At 34.2% G+C, this 21,522-nt stretch overlaps 1 protein-coding gene across 1 annotated transcript in view; it reads left to right on the top strand.

Moving 5' to 3' along the window:
- Positions 1 to 21,522, top strand: part of TMEM135 (transmembrane protein 135) — a 251,569-nt gene that overhangs the window by 30,900 nt on the left and 199,147 nt on the right. Inside the window, exons 3-4 of the mRNA XM_032360564.1 lie at positions 1,120 to 1,212; positions 15,766 to 15,799. Coding sequence (XP_032216455.1) covers positions 1,120 to 1,212; positions 15,766 to 15,799 — 127 coding nt within the window. The remainder of the gene's footprint in view (positions 1 to 1,119; positions 1,213 to 15,765; positions 15,800 to 21,522) is intronic.

Genomic DNA, 21,522 nt, shown 5'->3' with positions numbered 1-21,522 from the left:
TTAGAAATACTCATGTTATATATGCTCTGTTGGTTTTCTAATTCTTCTAAAACTAAGCTTCAGTTAAAAATACAATTTCATCAGTGATTCTTAATCCTTCTGTGTATGTACATACATTTTTCTTATAATGTGTTATTTAGCATTTGGCCAACTTTGTTCAGATCATTTCTAACAAATTTTATGTGCTGCTATCCCTTTCTTAGGAACATCCAGTCTTTGAAAGGAAAACAAAAAACTTCCTAATGTTTCCAAATATGTTTCTTGGTCTAAGACCAAGCAACTAATGACCATTTATAGCATGTGAGATACTCTGTAGGTTCTTATTTTCAAGGGACATATCCCAGTAAGTGAATAATTATATAAACACTTCATACACACACAAAACAAAAAAATAGAAAATACTTCCATAAGTACTATAAAGGAAAAGTTATCAAGGGTTGTTGAGGCAAAGAAGGGGAGACATTTGTTGAATATTTATCATGTGTTAAAAAATAATAGTGGTAATAGTAATCATAACAACAGCTAACATTTTCCTCACACTTTCCATGCATGGTGCTAGGAAATACCTCATGTAGTTCTCATAACAACTGTATGAGACAAAAAGTATTATTGTTCCCATTTGATACCTAAGGCAGCTGAGAATGTAGAGGGTTTGCATTGCGAGTAGTATTGGATCTAGGGATTTTGTGAATGGATCTGACTGACTAAATTACTGGAAGGAGAGCTACCTATCAGTTTGCTGTTGTAACCAGAATAGGAGATGGTGAGGGACTTAATTTGAGGCAGGGGTGGTAGGTTGGAGAGGAATTTAAGAGAATGGAAAAATTTAGGGAATGATTTAATATGTGGGGGAAAAGGAAAAAGAGAAGCTAAGGATGTCTCAAAGGATCACACATGAATGGGTAGTTAGGTATTGATCCCATTCACCTAGAAAAAGAGAGGAGAGAGCAAATTCATGGGGATAGGGAAGAGAGCTGATGAGTTTGGTTACGGGCATGTGGAATTTGGGGCACTGTGGGACTTTAGGTAGAGGGTGGGCTGAGAAGGGGAATTTCTGTTCGTAATAACTGAAATAACCACATAGCAATTTCATACAAACATTCCAAATTTGAATTTCAGGAAGATACTTGGAAAATTCTACTCTTGGAGTCCTGGCTTTGGTGCCGCTTTACCAGCATCTTATGTGGCCATTCTGATTGAAAGAAAAAGCAGGTAAAATTTTATATATGTACATTTTTAATAGAATTGATTTACTCTCCTCCACCCCAAATAAATTTTTTTTAACTTACTATTTATTGTAGCCCAGGGATGAAAAATATTTTCACATGTGTTTTAGCCTTGCAAATATTTGATGCAAAATTTAATATTATTATGTATGTTTATTAAGCCTGTAAAAATGTAAAGATTGACTTTATAGAACAATAAGACCCTTTGGTCTTTGTTTGCTAAAAAATGAGAGAGTTCTCGAATGGGCCTAAGACAGGACATACACAAATCTAATTAAAAATCTTTTCCATAACCACAATACCACTGTCACACCTAAGAACATTAATGTAGTTTTATCTACATCTCTATTTGCTTCAAGCTCATTGACCTCTGTTATATCAGTTATTATTTTTAAGGTATCTTCTCATTAAAAATTTTTTTTCTTCATATAAACCAGAAAATGTTTCCTGTGACATAATAAGATTTCTATTAAATGCTACAAACTGTTCGTAAAATTATTCAGTCAGGTAAGCAGTTGAAGGTAAAGCTTTTGCCCGAAAGAATTTTTACCATCTTTTTTTTTTTTTTAAAGATTTTATTTATTTATTTGACAGATAGAGGTCACAGGTAGGCAGAGAGGCAGGCAGAGAGAGAAGGGGAAGCAGGCTCCCTGCTGAGCAGAGAGCCCGATGCTGGGCTTGATCCCAGGACCCTGAGCGGAAGGCAGAGGCTTTAACCCACTGAGCCACTCAGGCACCCTGAATTTTTACCATCTTGTAAGTATTATTTTCATCACTGGGAATTGGCTTTGATTTCCATCTTTATCCCAGAGAGTCAAGATGGGGTCATGTTTTAATCAAAGGGCCATATATTAACCAAGATCGAGTCATCATCTAGTTTATGAAGATGTTCATTATAATCACTGATCCTGTAGTAAGAGTCTAGATAGATGTTGTCCGATAACCAAGTATTTAGTTAAACCACCTAAGGTCACTTTTAATGCCTTCTTGTTTAAGTAATGTAATGGTATCTAAATTTTTGGGGTCTAAACTTTTGGCTCTTTGCTTGTCATAATATGATTGGATTATTAATATTACTAAAATCAAGGGATATTATTACCCCAGCATCATCAAGTCAGTATTGCCAGAAACATAGGGTCTGTTGCTTGAGAGTACAGTATAGAATACTATCGCACATTAAGAGGTAGATTCCAGGGGCACCTGGGTGGCTCAGTGGGTTAAAGCCTCTGCCTTCGGCTCAGGTCCTGGTCCCAGGGTTCTGGGATCAAGCCCTTCATCTGGCTCCCTGCTCAGAGGGGAGCCTGCTTCCCCCCCTCTCTCTGCCTGCTTCTCTGCCTGCTTGCAGTCTCTATCAAATAAATAAATAAAATCTTAAAAAAAAAAAAAAGAGAGTGTGGATTCTGGAGTCGTATTTTCTAGCTGGGCAGCGGGCTCTGTCACTTACTGTGTTATGGCTTTCCCTACCTCAAAATGGAGATGGTGATAATCTAGTCACATGGCTATCCAGTTAAAGGAACTACTGTATGTAAAAGTGCTCAGAACAGTGCTTGACATATAGTAAATGTTACATTGGTTTTTGCCTATCAGGAGTGAGAGAGTTATTCTACTGATTATTGTTAACTTCCTGATTCACTTAAAAATGTGAACACCTGTTTTAGAAATACTATTTCAAAATATGTAACTTGTACGTGAAGTTTTAAAAATGCTTTAAACCAAGTTTGCTCTGATTTATTTATTTTTAGCTCTTGAGTAATAAGAGCATTTTGAAGTTATTTGCCTAATTTTCAACAGAAAATGTTGAAATTGAACACATGTATAACCACCTGGAGTCAAGAGTTGTTAACATGTTGCTATTTTTGTTTATTTGTAAGTGTTTATATATATGTATGTGTGGTTGTGTGGTGGTTCAGCATGCATATGTTAAAATAAGGATATTTTTCTGTAAAATTACAACACTATTATCACATGTAAGAAAATTGTCATTCCCTAATACCATCTAGTCCATATTGTCCTAAAATGCTTTTACCCTGTTTTTGAACCACACCCTAGTATGGTGTTATGTTTCCTTATTTTCTTTTCTTTTTTTTTTTTTTTTTCAAGTAGTTTTCTCAGGTTTATTTTTAGATTATCCTTGTATAATGAATATTTTTTTTTTTTATTTCCAGCATAACAGTATTCATTATTTGTTTCCTTATTTTCTTTTAATCTGGCTTAATCTCCCCACTTTCCCCACATGGCATTGATTTATTGATGTGACCAGGTCAGTTACGTAATGTGTAAAACTTTTCTAGTTTTGTCTGAATTTTTTCATCATGGAATTGTTTGATTGGTTCACTTAACTTGTGTATTTCCTGTAAACTGAAGTTGGGTCTGAAGACTTGATTATATTAAGTTTAAACACTCTTGGTAAGCATATAGTTCCTAGATGATGCTGAGGCCATTAGGAGGTCCGTATTTCTAAGTAGTTCCAATTACCACCAGATCTTTTCCATAAACCTGTTATTCTGAGGGAACAAGCTGAGTGGATTTCTTGACATTCCACAGTCTTGTCTTTGCTGGAGTGAGCCTGAGTTGATCATGATACCATGATTTGAGGACTGGTTAGTCATGTGTTCGAGTGTGTGTCTCTGTGTATTCTTTATCAGGTTTGAGTGTCATTTACTTCATAAAATAGTTCAGAAGTTTCCCTTCCTTTTTTTCTTGCTCTGGGGTAGTTTAAGTAGCAATGAATTTTTGGGCCTTTGAGTATTTGGTCCATTTCTCTATAAAACCTGGGCATGGTGACTCTTCTGGGGATGGTAGTTCTTAGAAAAAGTTGTCTTTTTCCTCTACGGAATTAATCTGTTTAAACTTGAAGCTCACACAATAAAGAGGTTCAGTAATTTTCTCTGATAGTTGGAAAGTTCTATTTCCCAGAAAGTATTTATTTTATAAAGATTTTTATATTTACATGGAGTTGTACAGAGTGGTCTTATGATTTGATTAAATTTCATATTTTCAATGGTTATTTTTCTATTTGTTTTATTATTTTGTGTGACTGTGGCATTTCCCTTTTTGATTAAGTTAACTAGTAATTTTGTTGATTTTTTTTCCCAATAAATCATCTCATTTATTACTTCTGTTTTTTGGTTTCTTAATTCTTGTTTTTATTTTTTTCCCCTTCCTTCTACCTTCTTTTGATTAATTTGCCTTTTTTTGGGAAGCCTTTACATTTGTTGCTCATTTCTTTTCATTCCTTAAGTTTTATTGATAAAAGTATTTAAGGCAGAATTTTCTTTTGATAAGTGCTTTACTTATATCCGATAGGTTCTGATATCTAATACTTTCATTATCATCATTTTCTAGAAATTCTGCAATTTTAGTTTGTCTTTCTCTTTTAATGTAAGAATTATTTAGTAGAGTGTTTAAGAAGATGGAATGTCCCCTTTGTTACTAATTTCCAGTTTTATTGCATTCTTATTTGAGAATGTTTTCATAGTATTTTCTCTGTATGGAACTTAATGAGGTTTTCCTCATGGCTGAATTTATGCTCAATTTTTGTGCCTTTTTTTGAACACTTGAAAAAAAAGTACATTTCTTTTATTGGGAGTTCAAAGGTTGACAGATAGCCATAGGATCTGTGCTATTGGGTATGGTTTTAGGTTGTATCTTTAACTTGAGGTGCAGTTTCTAGCATTAAAAAGTATATTCTTTATTTCATTTAATGTATTTTGGCTTGAGTTCCAAATTTTTAGTTATCTTTTTTTCTTCTTGCTTGTATTTGCCTAGTATGTCTTTATCTTCCTGAAACACTTGATGTGTTTCTCTCATATGCCATGTAAACTTGGGTTATATTTGGAGAGCCAATCTGAAAAAATCATTTTATTTTGATATGTAAGTTCAGCCCATATACATTTATTTATACAACTGATGTATATTTGGTTTAATTCTGCCTTATTATTTTATGTTATTTTTATTATATTTGTCATTGTTTTTTTGCTTTGACATGATTATAGAGTCATGAAAAATTACACAAGTAGTACATAGATCTACTTGAAATGTTAACCCAGTTTCCCCCCCATGATAGCATCTTATGTAACGGTATTATAATATCAAACTGGGCAATTGACAGTATTGTCAGCTAGACTATGGCCCTTATTCGTAGTCACCAGTTTTTACATTGACATGTCTTGATCATTACAGTATCATGCAGAGTAATTTCACTGTCCACAGAATCCTCAGTGCTTGGCTATTCATCCCACCCTCCCTCCAGCCCCTGGTAACTAGTCATCTTTTTACTGTCTTATAGTATTACCTTTTGCAGACTGTCGTATAGTTAACATCATACAGTACATAAGCTTTTCAGATTGGCTTCTTTTACTTAGTAATATACCTTTAAGTTTTGTCCTTGCCTGTACATGGCTTGATAGGTTGTTTCTTTTTAGTGCTGAATAATATTCCACTGTCTTCTGCCCTACTGAAGGACATCTTGTTGCTTCCAAGTTCTGGCAGTTATGAGTAAAACTGATAAATATCCATGCATGGGTTTCTGTGTGGATATAAGTTTTCAGCCTTTTTGGGTAATTACAAGAGGTATGATTGCTGTATCATATATTAAGAGTATGTTTAATTTTATAAGAAACCGCCAAACAGTTATCCAAAGTGGCTATATCAGTTTGCATACCCTCCAGCAGTGAATGAGAATTCCTATGGCTCCACATCCTTGCCAGCATTTAAGTGTTGTCAGTGGTCTGTATTCTGGCCGTTTTAATAGATGTGGGGTGGGATCTCATTGTTTTAATTTATATTTCCTTGATGCTATATGTTGTAGGGCATTTCTTCATGTGCTCTTTTATTTTAATCTGCAGATGTTTTTATAGGGATTTCTTGTAGACAACATGTAATTGGGTCATGTTTTTGATCAACTCTGATAATCTCTGTTTTAATTGGTGTGGACTATTGATGTTCAAAGTGACTATTGATATACTTGGATTAATATTTACTATATTCATTACTGTGTTCTCTTTGTTCCTTTGTTCTTTGTTTTAATTTTCTATCTTCTACTCTTATTCTGCTTTTTGCTGAATATTTTATGTGGTTCTGTTTTCTCTCCTTTCTTAGTATATCAGTTATACTTTTTTTTAAAACTCTTCTTAGTTGTTGCCCTATTACAATTAATCCTAGTCTACTTTCTTTCTTTTTTTTTTAAAACATTTTTTTTTTAGATTTTATTCATCTATTTGACAGAGATCATAAATAGGCAGAGAGGCAGGCAGAGAGAGAGGAAGGGAAGCAGGCTCTCTGCTGAGCAGAGAGACCGATGTGGGGTTTGATTCCAGGACCCTGGGATCAAGACCTGAGCCGAAGGCAGAGGCTTTAACCCACTGAGCCACCCAGGTGCCCCGCTCCTAGTCTACTTTCAAAAACACTATACCCCTTCATTGTACCTTACAGTAGCAATGACAACACACACACACACACACACACACACACACATCAGCACAATCACATTGCTGCTTTTATTACGTTGTTGCATTATTACTATGAATGAACTGTTATCTGTTAGAGCAAGTAAGAATAAGAAAAATAAATTATTTTACCTTCACTTATTTTTTCTTTAATGTTATACCTTTCTTTACATACACAAGTTTCTGATCTGTATTGTTTTCTTTCTCTTTAGAGAACATTTCACATTTTTTGCAGAGCAGGCCCACTGGCAATGAGGATTCTCAATTTTTGTATGGTCAAATCTTTGTCTTTCACTTTTGAAGTACAATTCTCAGGGTATGGAATTCTAGGTTTGTGGTTTTTTTCTCTCAACTAAATATTTCACTCCACTCTCTTGTTTGAATGGTTTCTCAGGAGAATTTGGATGCAATTACCTCTGTTCCTCTATAGGTAAGGTGGTTTTCTCCTCTGGCTTCTTTCAGGGTTTTTCTTTATATTTGATTTTCAGTAGTTTTAGTAAGATATTCCTAAGTGTCACTTTTGTTTTTGTTTCTGTTTTTGGCATTTATCCTGCTTGGTGTTTTCTGAGCTTTCTTGATACGTTGTTTGGTGTTTGACATTAATTTAGGAAAATTCTCAGTCATGATTGCTTTGAATATTTCTTCTGTTTCATTCTTTCTTCTCCTTTAGCTGTTCCCATTATGTGTATGTTATACCTTTTGTAGTTGTTGCACAGGCATTGGATATTCTGTATTTTTTTTTTTCCCCAGTCTCTGTTCTTTTTGTTTTATAGTTTTCAAGAATTCTTGTGAAACATCCTCTAGCTCAGAGATTCTTTCCTCAGCTGTGTCCAGTCGGCTAGTGATTACGTCAAAGGTATTCTTCATTTCTGCTGTAGTTCCTTTCTTTGTGGTTCCTAGGATTTTCATCTCTCTGCTTACCTTGCTCATCTGTTCCTGCATGCTATTATCTACTTTATCCATTAGGGTCCTTAGCATATTAGTCATTGTGTTAGTTTTAAATTTCTGGTCTGATAATTCCAACATCTCTGCCGTGTTTAGTTTTGATGCTTACTCTGTCTCTTCAAATTGTGTCTTTTTTGCATTTCGGTGTGCCTTGTAATTTTTTTCGTGATAGCCAGACATGATGCACCAGGTAAAAAGGAATTGCTGGAATAGGTCTTCAGTAATGTGGTGGTGAGGTGTTGGGGGGGGATAGAAACTGTTCTACAGTACTGTGGTTAGACCTCAGTCTTTCAGTGAGCCTCTGTCTCTGGACTGTGAACTTCACAAGTATTTCTCAGGTTTTCTTTTCCTTTTAGGTGGGACCGAGATGGTTGTAGTGTGCTGGAGTTGGGTATTTCGCTTTCTTCCATGTGAAATTCTAAAGCTGGCTGGAGTTGGGTATTTCCATTCCCCACGTCAGTTAAGCTCTCTTCAGAGAGCCTAACCCTACTAGGTTAGGCTCTGGTTAACCAGCTTCTACCATAGGCAGACCTTGTTAAGAGCTGAGTACAGGGGTTTATTTCAGAATGGTTCCTTTTTGTCTCCCCCTACTTGGAAGTGCAAAGGGCTTTCCCTCTGATTTTTACTGAGGGACCTTAGTTGAGCTCCCAGAGGTAAAACTCACAAGGGTGTGAGGGTCCCCCTGTGACTGGGTCCCCATGAAGTTTTTCCCTCTCACACTTGTCCCTCTGAGCCTCCTAGTGACAGAAAAATCAGTTTAGGTTTTTCTGTCCTGGCTCTCATTCTCTTCGAAGTTTCAGCTGGTTTCTGCTCTGGTAAACTCTCATTCTCTGTATCTGTCTATCATCTTTTCAGTTTTGGGAGGCAGTAGTTTGCAGGGTGACCTTGCTTCTGTACGGATCTAAGAAGAGTTGTTGAGTTTCCAGCTTCCTCAGCTTTTTACTTAATGTTAGGACTCAGTGTTGACTTCTGAGCTCCTTGCACAGAAACTAGAAACTGGAAGAAGACATTTTTTTTCAGTCTGTTTTCTAGTACTTTTTTTAGTGCTTGCTCTAAGGAGTACAATAGAGATCTTTAACTTTAGATCTTCTTAGTGTTAATACTTCCATCACCTTGTAAAACATGGAAATGTGTTTAGGTACATATTAGAGGCTGCTTGCCATAGGATCTCTTTTACCTGTACCATCCCCCTCTCCCCCGCCAGCTTTTCTTTCTTTCTTTTTTTTTTTTTTTTTGGCTGGCAAGTAGTCACTTTCTCTTATACCAGGGATTCCATTGTGAATTCTTTCTCCACGGATTTGTAACTAATTTATGTATATGTCATATACCAATTTATATATATGTGTGTGTTGTTGAGGGCTCAATTCTTTTCTCTGGATACATTAGGTCTTATTTTTTTAGAATTTTAGTTAAGAAAATCAAGCATTTCTTTGAAGATAAACGTGTTTAAATACAATAACAGCAAAGTAAAATTGTGCTATTGATACCAAGAGCTATAACTTTTTAAGGCACTAAGAGGTTTCCTGGAGGCGAGATGATAACTTGGATTTTAGTTACTAGTTTATTTCCTGTTCTCTTTTTACTTTTGGTAGTGAACTTTTTATTTTAAAGTGTTCTGCTTTCATTTAAGTGGACTATTGCACTAGTGTTTTATCCATAGACATTAGATAGTCCCAGAAAATTTGTAGGTGGTTATGCATTATGATTTGTTCTGAATAGTAATTGGAGTTGTTTAACCTAATCAAAAATTTAAGTGTAGCTTTTAATAAGGATTATCATGTAGTTGCTGAAGAAAAATTGTCTTTCCTTGATGCGATTGTTAAGGAGTCGAACCCTTTGTGGTATGTGTTGATTTAGTTCTGTTGTTCATAAGGTGATGGAAATAGCTTGCTGGATATTTTTTGTGGGGGGAGAGGGTTGTGTGTGTATATGTATAGCAACCACAAATCCTACTTTAGGATCTAATTAAAAACTTTGGATTTTATTCTTTTAGTATCATCCAGAAGGTAGTGACTTATTTTTCTAAAGAGCAGATTAAAAAAAAGAAAATTTGGAGTTAACCTTAAAACATAGGAAAGCAAACTTTTTGCTTAATATTTTTACAAGTTGTTTTATAGTGTATCTTATTTAAAAAATTACTAAGTCTAACCTATGTTTATCTGAAATTGTGCAAAAGTTAAATAGCCTATTTGCTTCAAAAAAGTTTTTTGTGCTTACCACAGATTTTTATTAAGATGCCATTAAATATCAAAATCCCTTAAAAGAATATATGTAACTTACAGAGGTTGAAGTTATGTGTATATTAAAATTAATACAGCTAGTACCCTTTGTGAAGTTTATTAATATTACAGCTTTTACTTTAAGGAAAAGGACTATGCCTTTTCCTTTCCTTTTCCTTGATTATGCCTTTAATTAATGAAGAAAATCAATGATATGTTGGTGGAGACAGCCAGTAGGCAGCCTCAAGTGTGAGTTTAGCTTCAGGAGAAGTGTAGTAGTAGTCATAAAAAAAATTGGAAGTTTTTTTCTTAAAGTTAGTCATTGAGGCTATGTGAGAAGATTAGAATGTAAAAATCCAGAATAAGAAGTCTGAGGGTAGAAGGTGGGAAACAGCAACATTTAAGTTGTCCATTGTGATATTTATATAGCTTATAGTTAATAAAACCAGTAATAGAATGGACATTACAGAGTATGGAAGATTAGCAGTATTTTTTTTTTTTCAAATTAGCAAGTAGTGCTAGTTCTAATTTTTAAATCCATAAAACCTTATTTAATAATGAAATGTTTACTCAAAGATTATATATTTTGTACTCGTGTAATCAGTTTTTCCAAAGCATTTAATGCGGTGAGAACGTACAGTGACTAGGCACAATCCACACATATGTGATGCACGCATATAGATACAGAGACTTAAGTAATGATCTGTCTAATCTTCATAAGGACGTCATCATCTATCCTGGGTTAGTTTTTTTTCCTTCCTACTTTTTCCTTCTTCTCTTCAACCCATCCACCCATCCATCCATCCTTCCCGGTCTCCCTCACTCCTTCCCATTATAGAATTAGGCATGCTTTGCCAGCTAGTTCCTGACACCTTGTAAGAGGGCAGTTTACTTAAATCTTAATCGTATCACTGTGGGATTCTGAGAAAACTTTGAAGTTGTTTCCAGGGTTTCTTAAAAAATTTGTGCCACAAAGGACTGTGATCATAGTAACTCAGCAGGAAGCATTCGTAACATCTAGTTTGTCCCTAGGTGGGCTGTTAAGAACTAGTCTTCTCTTTCTTTTTCTAGGAAGTGCTTTGTTTGTGGTTCAGAAAGTTGTTCTGATGGATTTTGTTTTGTAGAATTGCTATGGAATTTGCTTTGATATTTAGTATTAGTTTAGATAAGTTGAAACTGCAGGGTTCTCAAACATGAGCATGTATTAAAATATCAAAAATTGCATATTTATTCTAAACATACTCATGGGTTGAATTGTTAAATTATACTGTTGTTGTTATGAAACTCCTAGGCAGACATGATCAGAATGAATGAATTCTATAATGTGTGAATAAAATACCCTGAATTTGGTTTGTAAATTCTTGACATCGTCATGTGTCAGTGTCGTGTTATCTTCACAGGAAGAAAATTTAAAGTACCTTGTAGTCTTCTGAAGTGTTTACTCTGTTTTATCTGTTGTATATAACAGTATATGATTATGAAGTCTTGCTCATATTTTATCTGTTCCTGTACTTTAAGGCAGGATTTTTATACTGTTCTAAAACATTCTGGAGATGAAAATTTATTCTTTCTTGAAAGCCTTTCTGAGATGGTTAAATAGCATCTCTTAGTAAGCCATTACAGGTGTTACGACATTCCACTTTGATTTTCTTTAATTTGTAATTTCCCCTTTTTTGTAGAACATAAAACATATATGTAGAGAGAGAGAGAGAGAGAGAGAGAGAGACAAAGAATATATCAATGTTTAGAATTTAGAAGTTATACCATGCCTGCTATAGTCCCTAATAACCTTAGTTATGAAATGTGTTATATACAGTGTTGTTCAAAAGTTTCAGTAGGTTAGCCAAAGAATATATACATTAACGTTTCCAGAAAAAGAAAAATAAAATTGCCCATCTAATTAGATACAATAATGTTGTTAGAAGATAATAAAATTTAGAATTTAAGCAATGTGAGGATGAATACCTTTTACTCTACTGAGGTATTAAGAAAATTTAATTATTTTAATGTTTTCCTGTGGGAATAGTAATACTCTTATTACACAGAGTTCTTAAACAGTGGTTCTTAAGACTTTTTTAGATAGTACCCCCTGCTGTGCACAGCCCCTTAAATTTTGCATGCAAGTTGAAGAGCTTCACCCCTTCCCATATTTAAAAAAAAAAAAAAAAATTTGTGGCTCACTGAGCTTCACCTCTCCCTGGATCCAGTGATTCTGAGAAGAATGGAAGTATTTGTGTATCACAATCTCCTGTGAAATTAAAAAAGCTATTGTTCTTTTTGGCCCTAGCCTTTCCTAGTTAGGCCTAGGCCATGTTCTGTTCTTATTGGCACCTCCTCCTTCCCCATCACTGACTTAGCAGTATTTTAATAGGTAACTTGGTTTCCAGAGAAAATTTACTCAACCCAGAAGGGAGTGACCTGTTGGTCTTTAAATCTTGGCTAGAGATAGTCAAGTGGTAAATAATAAAATGGCATTTAATTGACTTGTCAGTTTCTTGTGATACAGAACATCCCTGGAGAAGTGATAAGATAAATCAATATTCTGATATTCTGCACCTCCCAAATTGACATTGGAGCTGAGGTTCAAGACATCACCCCAGGGAAACCTGCCAAGAAGAGTCTGCTATGTAATACAGCCCGTCCTGCCCTTCTCAGATACTGTTTGTTGGTTCCTGAGGCTCTTAGTTCTGGGTTGGAATTCAGATAAAGCTGGGAAGGAGGTGCTCTTCCTCATTATTTGAGAATAGTAAATTGGAACTAGAGACGAGCATAGGATGTAATTTAATAACAAACATCCTCTGCTTTTTCCCAGCAGTAGGAGTGTGTCAGGGCTTTACTTACTCTCAAAGCACAGAAGCCTGTTAGGATATTGTATTAAGCAAGTCATTGCAGAATTTAAAGAAAAGTTAGGGACAGATTTTCTGTCTTAGAAGCAGCGCTTTGGAAAGAACATGGAACTGACTTCTAATCCCAACTTGTCTTTGCTACTTTTGTATTTGTGAGGCAAACACTTTTCTGATTCTCAGTTTTCAGTAGAGTAAGGATAATAGTGTCTACACTGCATAGGACTATTGAGAGGATAAACTCTGATTTCAAGTATTGATTATACCTTGTAGATTATTAAATTTTATGCATATGTAAAATAATCTGATCACATCTTTGCTTGCTGATCAATTGATATTACTAATTTTCCCTCCTGTTTATTGGCTGTCTTTTGTGATTATATTTCTATACATACTGTATGTCTCTTGTCTGTTCCTTTTTATAGGGCTGAGTTTCTAGTAACACTTCTTCTAGTAATTCCAGAACCATTTGTTTAATGCCTGTTAGATGCCAGGTACTGTTGCAGGTGTGTGAAATGTGAAGGTAAACAAGATACTCTAATCTTTGCCTGGTGGTTAAAGATAAACAGTTACAGTATCAGGTTGGTAATTTGTTGAGTTTTAGAGATGGAAATAGATCAGTGGGACAAATACATTAGTTTACTTCATAAGGAAATGCATAATCAGCACTGCCACTGAAATTGGAGAGACACTTTGGTTTTGGTTTTGTGATTGTGTTGATTTTTTTCTTCATATGTAAATAGCTTTTGGTAAGAATAGGTATCACTTGAGAAGGATTTAAGTTTTCTCTGTATGTGTGACTCTTGGATGTTGATGTTACCCTAATTTTTCTTTATTTAATTTACTTAAAATAAGTACTAGTAGAACACCTTTGGTTTAGAATTAGGTAGGAACTGATAAGATCGGTAAAGATGAGTAAGAACAATTTCAATTCATTTGTACAAGTCATAGATAAGAAAGCTGTGAGATCATCTTATCATTGATTTTAAAATTCCTTTTTAGAGGAGCGCTAGAATTCTGTTGTTTTTGGAGGACATTGGGAGATGGAGAGGAGAAGTGAGATGGGGGAAATCGGAGGGGGAGACAAACCATGATAGACTTTGGACTCTGAGAAACAAACTGAGGGTTTGAGAAGGGAGGAGTGTTGGGGGTATGGGTGAGCCTAGTGGTGGGTATCATGGAGGGCGTGTACTGCATGGAGCACTGGGTGTGGTGCATGAACAATGAATTTTGGAATACTGAAAAGAAATAAAATAAAATGGAAAAAAAAAGAATTCTTTTGTTTTACTAAGGTGTGTTAGGACCTGCTGATCAGGTTCATTGCCTGCAGGGTTTGGTTCCATGAGTTCGCCTAGATCTCCTTACCCCTTTCAACCAGAGTAGGTCCAACATTATGTTTATATATTGGTGATAAATGTATGTTTTTTTTCCTTAAGTAGTTTTTATGTTTAAATGTAAGTTAGGTAACTAGTCTTGTTCCCTAGTTTAATTTTTTAAAAAAGATTTTATTTATTTCACACAGAAAGACAGTGAGAGACAGCACAGCAGGGGGAGGGGCGGGTGGAGGGAGAAGTAGGCTCCCTGCTGAGTGAGCCAAATGTGGGGCTCCATCCTAGGACCCTGGGATCATGATCTGAGCTGAAGGCAGACGCTTAACCTATTGAACCACCCAGGCACCCCTTGTTCCCTCATTTTAATGAAAAAATTAAATTACAGAGTACCAAAGAATTAAAGTTAAATGAAACCCTGGTTTTTGAGCTTCAGTTGTTCAGTTAGATTGTATGGCCTCCGTGTGGCTTTAGTGATATTAGAAATCTTATTAAGCCATTTTAAATAGTGAACAATCTAGATTATATATGACTAGATCTGACTTCAAGATTTCATTGACAATGTTAATATGAAGACCTGGCATGAAATTTAAGTGAAAATGATTTGATATTGGTACTTGTTTTATTTACAAAGTTTTTTTTTTAAGTACTAGAAATTTTCAAATTTGAAACTTCAATTAAGTTTTTATTATTTTCAAAGTTTCTTTTTTTAAAATTTTTTTTAAGTGAAAGAGAGTGATGATGGGGGGACAGTAGGAGAGGGAGAAGCAGACTCCCCACTGAGCAGGGAGCCACATGTGATGCTTGATCCTAGGATTCCAGGATCATGACCTGAGTTGAAGGCAGACACCTAACTGACTGAGCCACCCAGGTGCCCCATCAACGTTTATTTTAACTCTGCCCTTAAACTCTTAAAACATTGAAGACTTCTTTCCTAAAGAATAGCCTTTCTTCATGGCTTTACATGCAGTATAAGTTAGATGAGGTGATTAAATATTCTTTGACTTTCTACCTTTATTTTCATTAAATAAGTTTGATAAGTGTATAGTTTTTCCCTAAAGTGACTGTTTCTTGAACGTTCATTTGTCTTTTGGCATTAGAAAGTTCATTTAGTGCCTAACTACTCACTTAACAATGAAGTTAAAACCAACATGGTTTAGTATGATTTGTAAGGACATCTAATAAACAGTTGTACTGTGTGTGAAATAAATAGAAGACATGATTTTTTTTTTTTTTGCCATAAATGTGCATTGTTTTGGCCTTGACCTTGACCTTTCGGCAAGATGAATTCTTTAGGGTTCTTTATTAAATTTAGAATTCTCTAGCGTAAATGTAGACTAATGGCAAATTATACTCCTCTTTTTATTAATTCATAATGATAATAGTAATTTTTAAAATAAAGATATAATTAACACATAATATTATATTAGTTTCAAGTATACAACATAATCATTCAATAATGGTATATATTGTGAAATGACCATTATATTTAATCTAGTTAATAATTATAAGGCAATAATAATTTTAAATTATTTCAGTTAATGGCCACCAAAATAGAATGTTTAATGAGCACTGAACAGAACGACTTGTAGAATCTATTTAGATCCAGTTGTTAGGGTACTGAAAACTAAGTTCCGTGTAATCTGTCCTTTTTCTTAACTCCTCTTGATAATCGTTTTGATTTCTAAAAAAATGATAAAGTGAGTATTAAGTCATATGGATGCTTAATCTAACTCTCTTTTTAAAATTATTTGCAGGAGAGGGCTGCTCACAATTTATATGGCCAATTTGGTAAGTAATTACTTTTTTTTTTGTTGTTGTTGTTGCTTTTGAAGTTTTCCCATGTATTTTTTTTATCTTTCTTTTTTAAATCAAGTTCCCTTAAAAAAAAAAAGGGAAAGAAAGGTACTGAAATTTCAGAAGATCTTGTCTTTGTTTTGAAGGATAGTCTTAAATGTTTAAAAGAACCTTGATGCATCTATTTATTCCTATCATATGTGACTTATTTCCATTTATTTCAGGAAGAAAGTGATTCACTGCCCTTTGCCCTTCATGACTATTCTTTTTTTTAAGCGTAGATCTTCATCTTTGATAGGATATATATCTCTATGTCTTTCTCTGTATCTTTAATTTCATTTCATACTCTGCTTCTCTTGCCATTTCTTATGGGAGAATGATTTAAGGATGAGCTTTTGTGATGTCATTATTCTTGGACATTAGAACATTGGTCCCATTTCCAAACTGAGTATATTTAATAACATAATTAGTGGGTCTTCTAAATTTCAAAGTTTATAAGAATGAAATCAGTGTTGTCTAGTCTAATATTCTTTATGGTAATTATATAATCAAGATTATATAATTTTCATTGTTAAGTCCATTATTTAAAAATACATTTATATGAAAAAAATTTAAAGTTGCTTAATAGAATTAATAGGCAACATTGAAAAACTCAGCTAAGAAAAAAATATTTATTTATCTGAGGAGTTCCTGAATTCTCTAACAAGGGAAAATAGTTCAAAGTTCTATTTAAATACTCATTTCAGGTATAAAATAATTTAATTTTTGCTCTGCATTTATCATATGTCCGTTACCATGCTGTCTGCTGATAGACAGGATGAAGATGGTTCTTATACTTGTGGAGTTTGCTGCTTAGTGAAGAAGTCACAGTAGAAATAATAATGTTTGGAAAGGACTGGAATATAGATTATAGCACATTGTGAGAACCATAATAGTGACACCAACCTATTGTGGGTGTTGCTCTTCTTTCTCACTTTTCAAGAAACATAGAACTATTTCTCCTTCATGCTAGAATAGATTTGAGTTTTAATGTTTTTTTTTTCTTTAACTATGAACATGCTTTTCTATAACTACCACATGGTATATACTTTAATACCCAAATAACATCTATATTTAAATACTTACCTTTAAATTCTAAGTAAAGTTTCATAACCTTTTTTTGTGTGTGTGCCTGGTGTAGGTTGTTAATTCCTGGAGAGATGATTTTGACTTTGTTTGATATAATCAATGTAGGAGATTGCCCTTAATATATTATATCAATATATTAATAACATATTAATATATTTTTTAAGAATAAGCCTTTAGTTGAAGGAATCATACATAGCTTCATATGCAGCTGTAACAAATACTAAAGAGATCTCATATACCCTCCATTTCCTCTAGTAGTAATACCTTACAAAATTATACTAGTATCAAAATTATATTGATGTATTTACTGTAGCTAAGATAGAGAGCCTTCCTTTTATGACAAGAATCAAAACTTAATTTTGATCTTTTATTAAGGACTTTTTTATCATTAACTACAAAATTTTAATGAGATTGAAGGTCTTTTAAACAGACTTTGACCATGTTTAAAGGAAAGTGAACTTAGACATAATATATTCTGGGTACCAGTGATAACCCAATAAGCTTGATTTTCTTTATCTAAATAGAGCCTTTTATTTGTACTAATTCTATAAAGCTGTTTCTTTAGTAGGAGAGTAGTTGGTGCAGAGTAGGTGAAGATTTAAATATTTTCAGAGACTGAACTCAGCTTTAAGAAATAACTTTATTCTATCACTTGATTGTATTGCTTACTAGACTAAGTTGTTGGCTTATAACATCAACAACAGTATTTTGAAATGTTAGGAGCTTTTATTTTAAAATTATTTATTGTGTTAGGTATGTATTTCTGATTTGGAAAAGACAGAAGAGCATTAAAAAACAACGTAAAAATCATCTGTAATTTTACCATGTAGTAATTATTACCAGTTTAGTGTTTTTTATGTCCTTCCTTCTCCTCCAGTGTGTATACATAAATGCATGGACATAGATGCACATTCACAATCCACATTATATATCCTTTTTCAAAAATTGGGGACATATTATTTTGTGACATCTGTTGTTACTATGCTGTATAGTTTTATTGCTCATGCTATTAAATAATCAGTTTTTGGAGGTTGTACTCTTACCTTTCCCCTTCTTGTTATATCTTTGTGATAATGGGTTGGTTTCATATGTATACGTATATACACAGCCCCCCTCAAATTGTTCGGAGACAATGAGATAATAACCGTTTGGTTAGTAGCAATATCATCTTGTTATTTTTGGTTAGGATAGTTACCTGTTCTTAGTCATTTTGACCAGGAGATTTCAAAGGCATTGGCTGCCTTTGAATGAGTACAAGCTGGAAGAATATGCAGAACTGGCTTCATATTGTCTTTATTGTAATTTTTATTAGTAAATGTTTACTGCATGCACAGCACTTTTGATGTATTGGGACACAAATATAAACCATTATTCTGTTCTCAAAATTAATTTTGTTGAGGGTACAAGGTATATCTAGATCTGAATTTAAAATGGATAGGTAATTAATAGTACAAGATAGTACATTTATGTCGAATATGTGATAAGACAATACAGTCTCTTAAACTTTAGAAAAGGAAGTTAGCTTTGGGCAGGAGCAATCAGAAAGTTTTATGAATTACATGGGACTTGAACCTTGAAGAAAGGAGGGAACTTGGAGGCAGCTCTATCTTTGAGACATGTCATTGGTGACCATGGGACAAAATTCTTACCTTTCCAAGGATTGCCAAGCTGGGGTCAAGGTTTAGGAGCCAAAAAAGGATAAGAACTGTTGAGCATCTACTGTGTTAGACACTGTAAGTGCAATTGGAGTCATTAAAATAAGCAAGGTTATATGGTTTCTGCTTCTGAGGGACCTTCTGCTTTACTTGGGAGAGGAATATGTTGATAGTTGTCTCAAAGCAGAAAACAGGCTAGTGTTTGTACTATGCAATTTTGAGTATACCTTCTGCTGGTTGTGTTTGTCTTAGTGTTATAGAGAACAGGTGAAGAGTCAGATACTCTAAATAAAGGGCATTTCTTTCTTTCTTTTTTTAAAAGATTTATTTATTTATTTATTTATTTATTTATTTATTTATTTATTTGAGAGAGAGAGTGAGAGAGAGCATGAGAGGGGAGAAGGTCAGAGGGAGAAGCAGACTCCCCATGGAGCTGGGAGCCCCATGTGGGACAGATCCTGGGACTCCGGGATCATGACCCCAGCAGAAGGCAGTTGCTTAATCAATGAGCCTCCCAGGTGCCCAATAAAGGGCATTTCTATTAGAGCTTTTGTTATTATCTGAATATCTTATTTTACAGTTACTCTTATTACCCATGATATCTGTCAGTAAGCCCTGGCAAGTCTCAGTTATTAGATCAGTAGTTTTTAGCCTTAAGGATTAGCTAGCAGTTTTAAGAATTACAAACTTAAGGCAATTGACTTACTAGCTTTCTGAGAATGGTTTCTTGTTATGTGTTTGTTAGCACTTTTGGAAGGAAAAGTGTATAACTTAAAAAATAGTATAGTTTTTTTTTTTTTTTAGCTTTTTAGAATTGATAGAGAATTAGTTGTTAAAGGGTGAAATATATGAAAAGTATAGACAAGGTGTAAAGAATTAAATATTTTCTCTAGCTCTGCCAAAGATAGGGCTCTAAAATGGTGGAGATGTTTTCTTGGGGCTAATGTACTAAAACTAATTACAACAAGAACACCAGCTGCTTAGATTCAACTTTGCCACAATATTATTTTAAAGAGAACACATAAAAGTTTGCATTGATAAGATTTCCCTTTATTATGTTTGTTGTGACAATGACAGGGTTCCAGTCTTTCAAAGTTCATCATATACTGCTAACAGTTGTTTAAAATGTGATGTTAGGTGTAGTTCATTTATGTTTAGTTAAATTTATAATTTATGACATTTAAAAATCTTTCTATATAGGTCCGTTTGAAAACTTTTCTCTGCAATTTCATTTATGCAACCAAGCATTCAACAGTGCATGTGTTTTAAAATTGTAAATATATATTTAGTAGGCCTGCTTCTAGCATTTGTGTTTTAATTTTAAACATGCAGTGTCCTTGATTAAAACATCTGTATTTGATTTTTAAACATAAGGTTTGAAAATGTTGATTCGTATGTTTTCTTGTAAGGCCACTTGAATTTAATTAGATTTAGCAGCTACTTATTATATATCAATACTGTGCTGTGCACGTAAGGATACAAAAGAAATACAAAATGAATCGATTGTAAACTAGTTGGAGAAATTTGACAGATGAACTTGAAAGAAAGAAACTGAAAGTATTAAGTTAAAAAAACAATTAAAAGCACCCTTTCTCAAATTGCTCCCTTAAGCCTTCCCTCTGGAGCATATGACATCATCCACCCATCCAGTTGCTCAGGCCAGAAATTTAGAGTTCTCACTCTTTCTTCTCTTTAGACTCTCACTTCAATCCAGTAGGGAATCTTATTCCACTTCTGAAATATATTCTAGATCTTAAAGTGACCCGCCACCTCCAGTTAGAACTGTAGTCCGAGCCCTAACATCTCTTGTTTGCATTTTTCCACTCTTGTCTTCCTGTAGTTTCTCTTCCATATGTGGAAGTGAGAGTCATTGTAAATACAGATTACAGCACGTTGATCTTCTGCTTAAAACTCAGAAAAACCTTCCCTTCCCACTAGATACCAAATAGAATTCAAATGCCTTACGCTGGCTTACAAGGCTCTGACTTAACTTTTTCGTCTCATTCTTTACACTGGCTTTCTTTCTGTCTCTTGAACACTTGAAGCTTATTCTTTTACAGCGTTAACATTTGCTTTTCTTTTTGCTTGGAAATCTGTTTCCCTAAATTTCTTGGCTAGCATCTCCTCCTTACCTAGTTGACCCACTGTCACCTGGTGAGAAAGCCCTTTCTTACTATCATAGTTAAACAAGTTGCCCTCACCTCTCTATTTTGTAACTCCTAATCTTACCTTTTTTTGTGGCATTGATAAGCACTGAAATTGTTTTATTTGTTGTTTTTTTCCCCCTCACTGTGTATAAGCTGCTTAAGGTAGAATTTTTGTTAGTTTAGGAGAGAATTTTATCTTGTGTTTCTTTTTCTTTCTTCCTTCCTTCCTTCCTTTCTTTTTTTTTTTTTTTAAAAGATTTATTTATTTATTTGACAGACAGAGATCACAAGGCAGATAGAGAGAGAGGAGGAAGCAGGCTCCCCGCTGGGCAGAGAGCCCGATGAGGGGCTCAATCCCAGGACCCTGGGATCATGACCTGAGCGGAAGTCAGAGGCTTTAACCACTGAGCCATTTGTTTCTATATAAATAATTTAATTAATCATCTTAGGGATTTTAAGGTTGGAGGTTAAACCTTGAAACTATTAGGGGCTCTGCTATAAATGACTTGGAGTACTATTGCAAGGTCGGTTAGACCAAAGGAAAAAGACTGTAATTTGTTTTTGGGTATAGCTTATCATCATAACTAGTCTTCATCATCCAGGTTTATTTATTTATTTATTTTTGCTTGAGAAAGATAATATAAAATATAAGGAAATTAAAAGAGACAAATGCAAAGGACAACTGATAAAAATAAGTACATCTAAAAGAAGCAGATGTGAAGCAGAATTTTATCAAGGAATATAAATAAAAGAGACAAAGAAAAGCAGTGTATAAGAAAGGAAAATG

The sequence above is a fragment of the Mustela erminea genome, chromosome 9, assembly GCF_009829155.1.
Source record: "Mustela erminea isolate mMusErm1 chromosome 9, mMusErm1.Pri, whole genome shotgun sequence".
Lineage (NCBI taxonomy): Eukaryota > Metazoa > Chordata > Mammalia > Carnivora > Mustelidae > Mustela > Mustela erminea.
The sequence above is the reverse complement of the archived record's forward strand: the minus strand, read 5'-3'. Positions and strand labels throughout refer to the sequence as shown.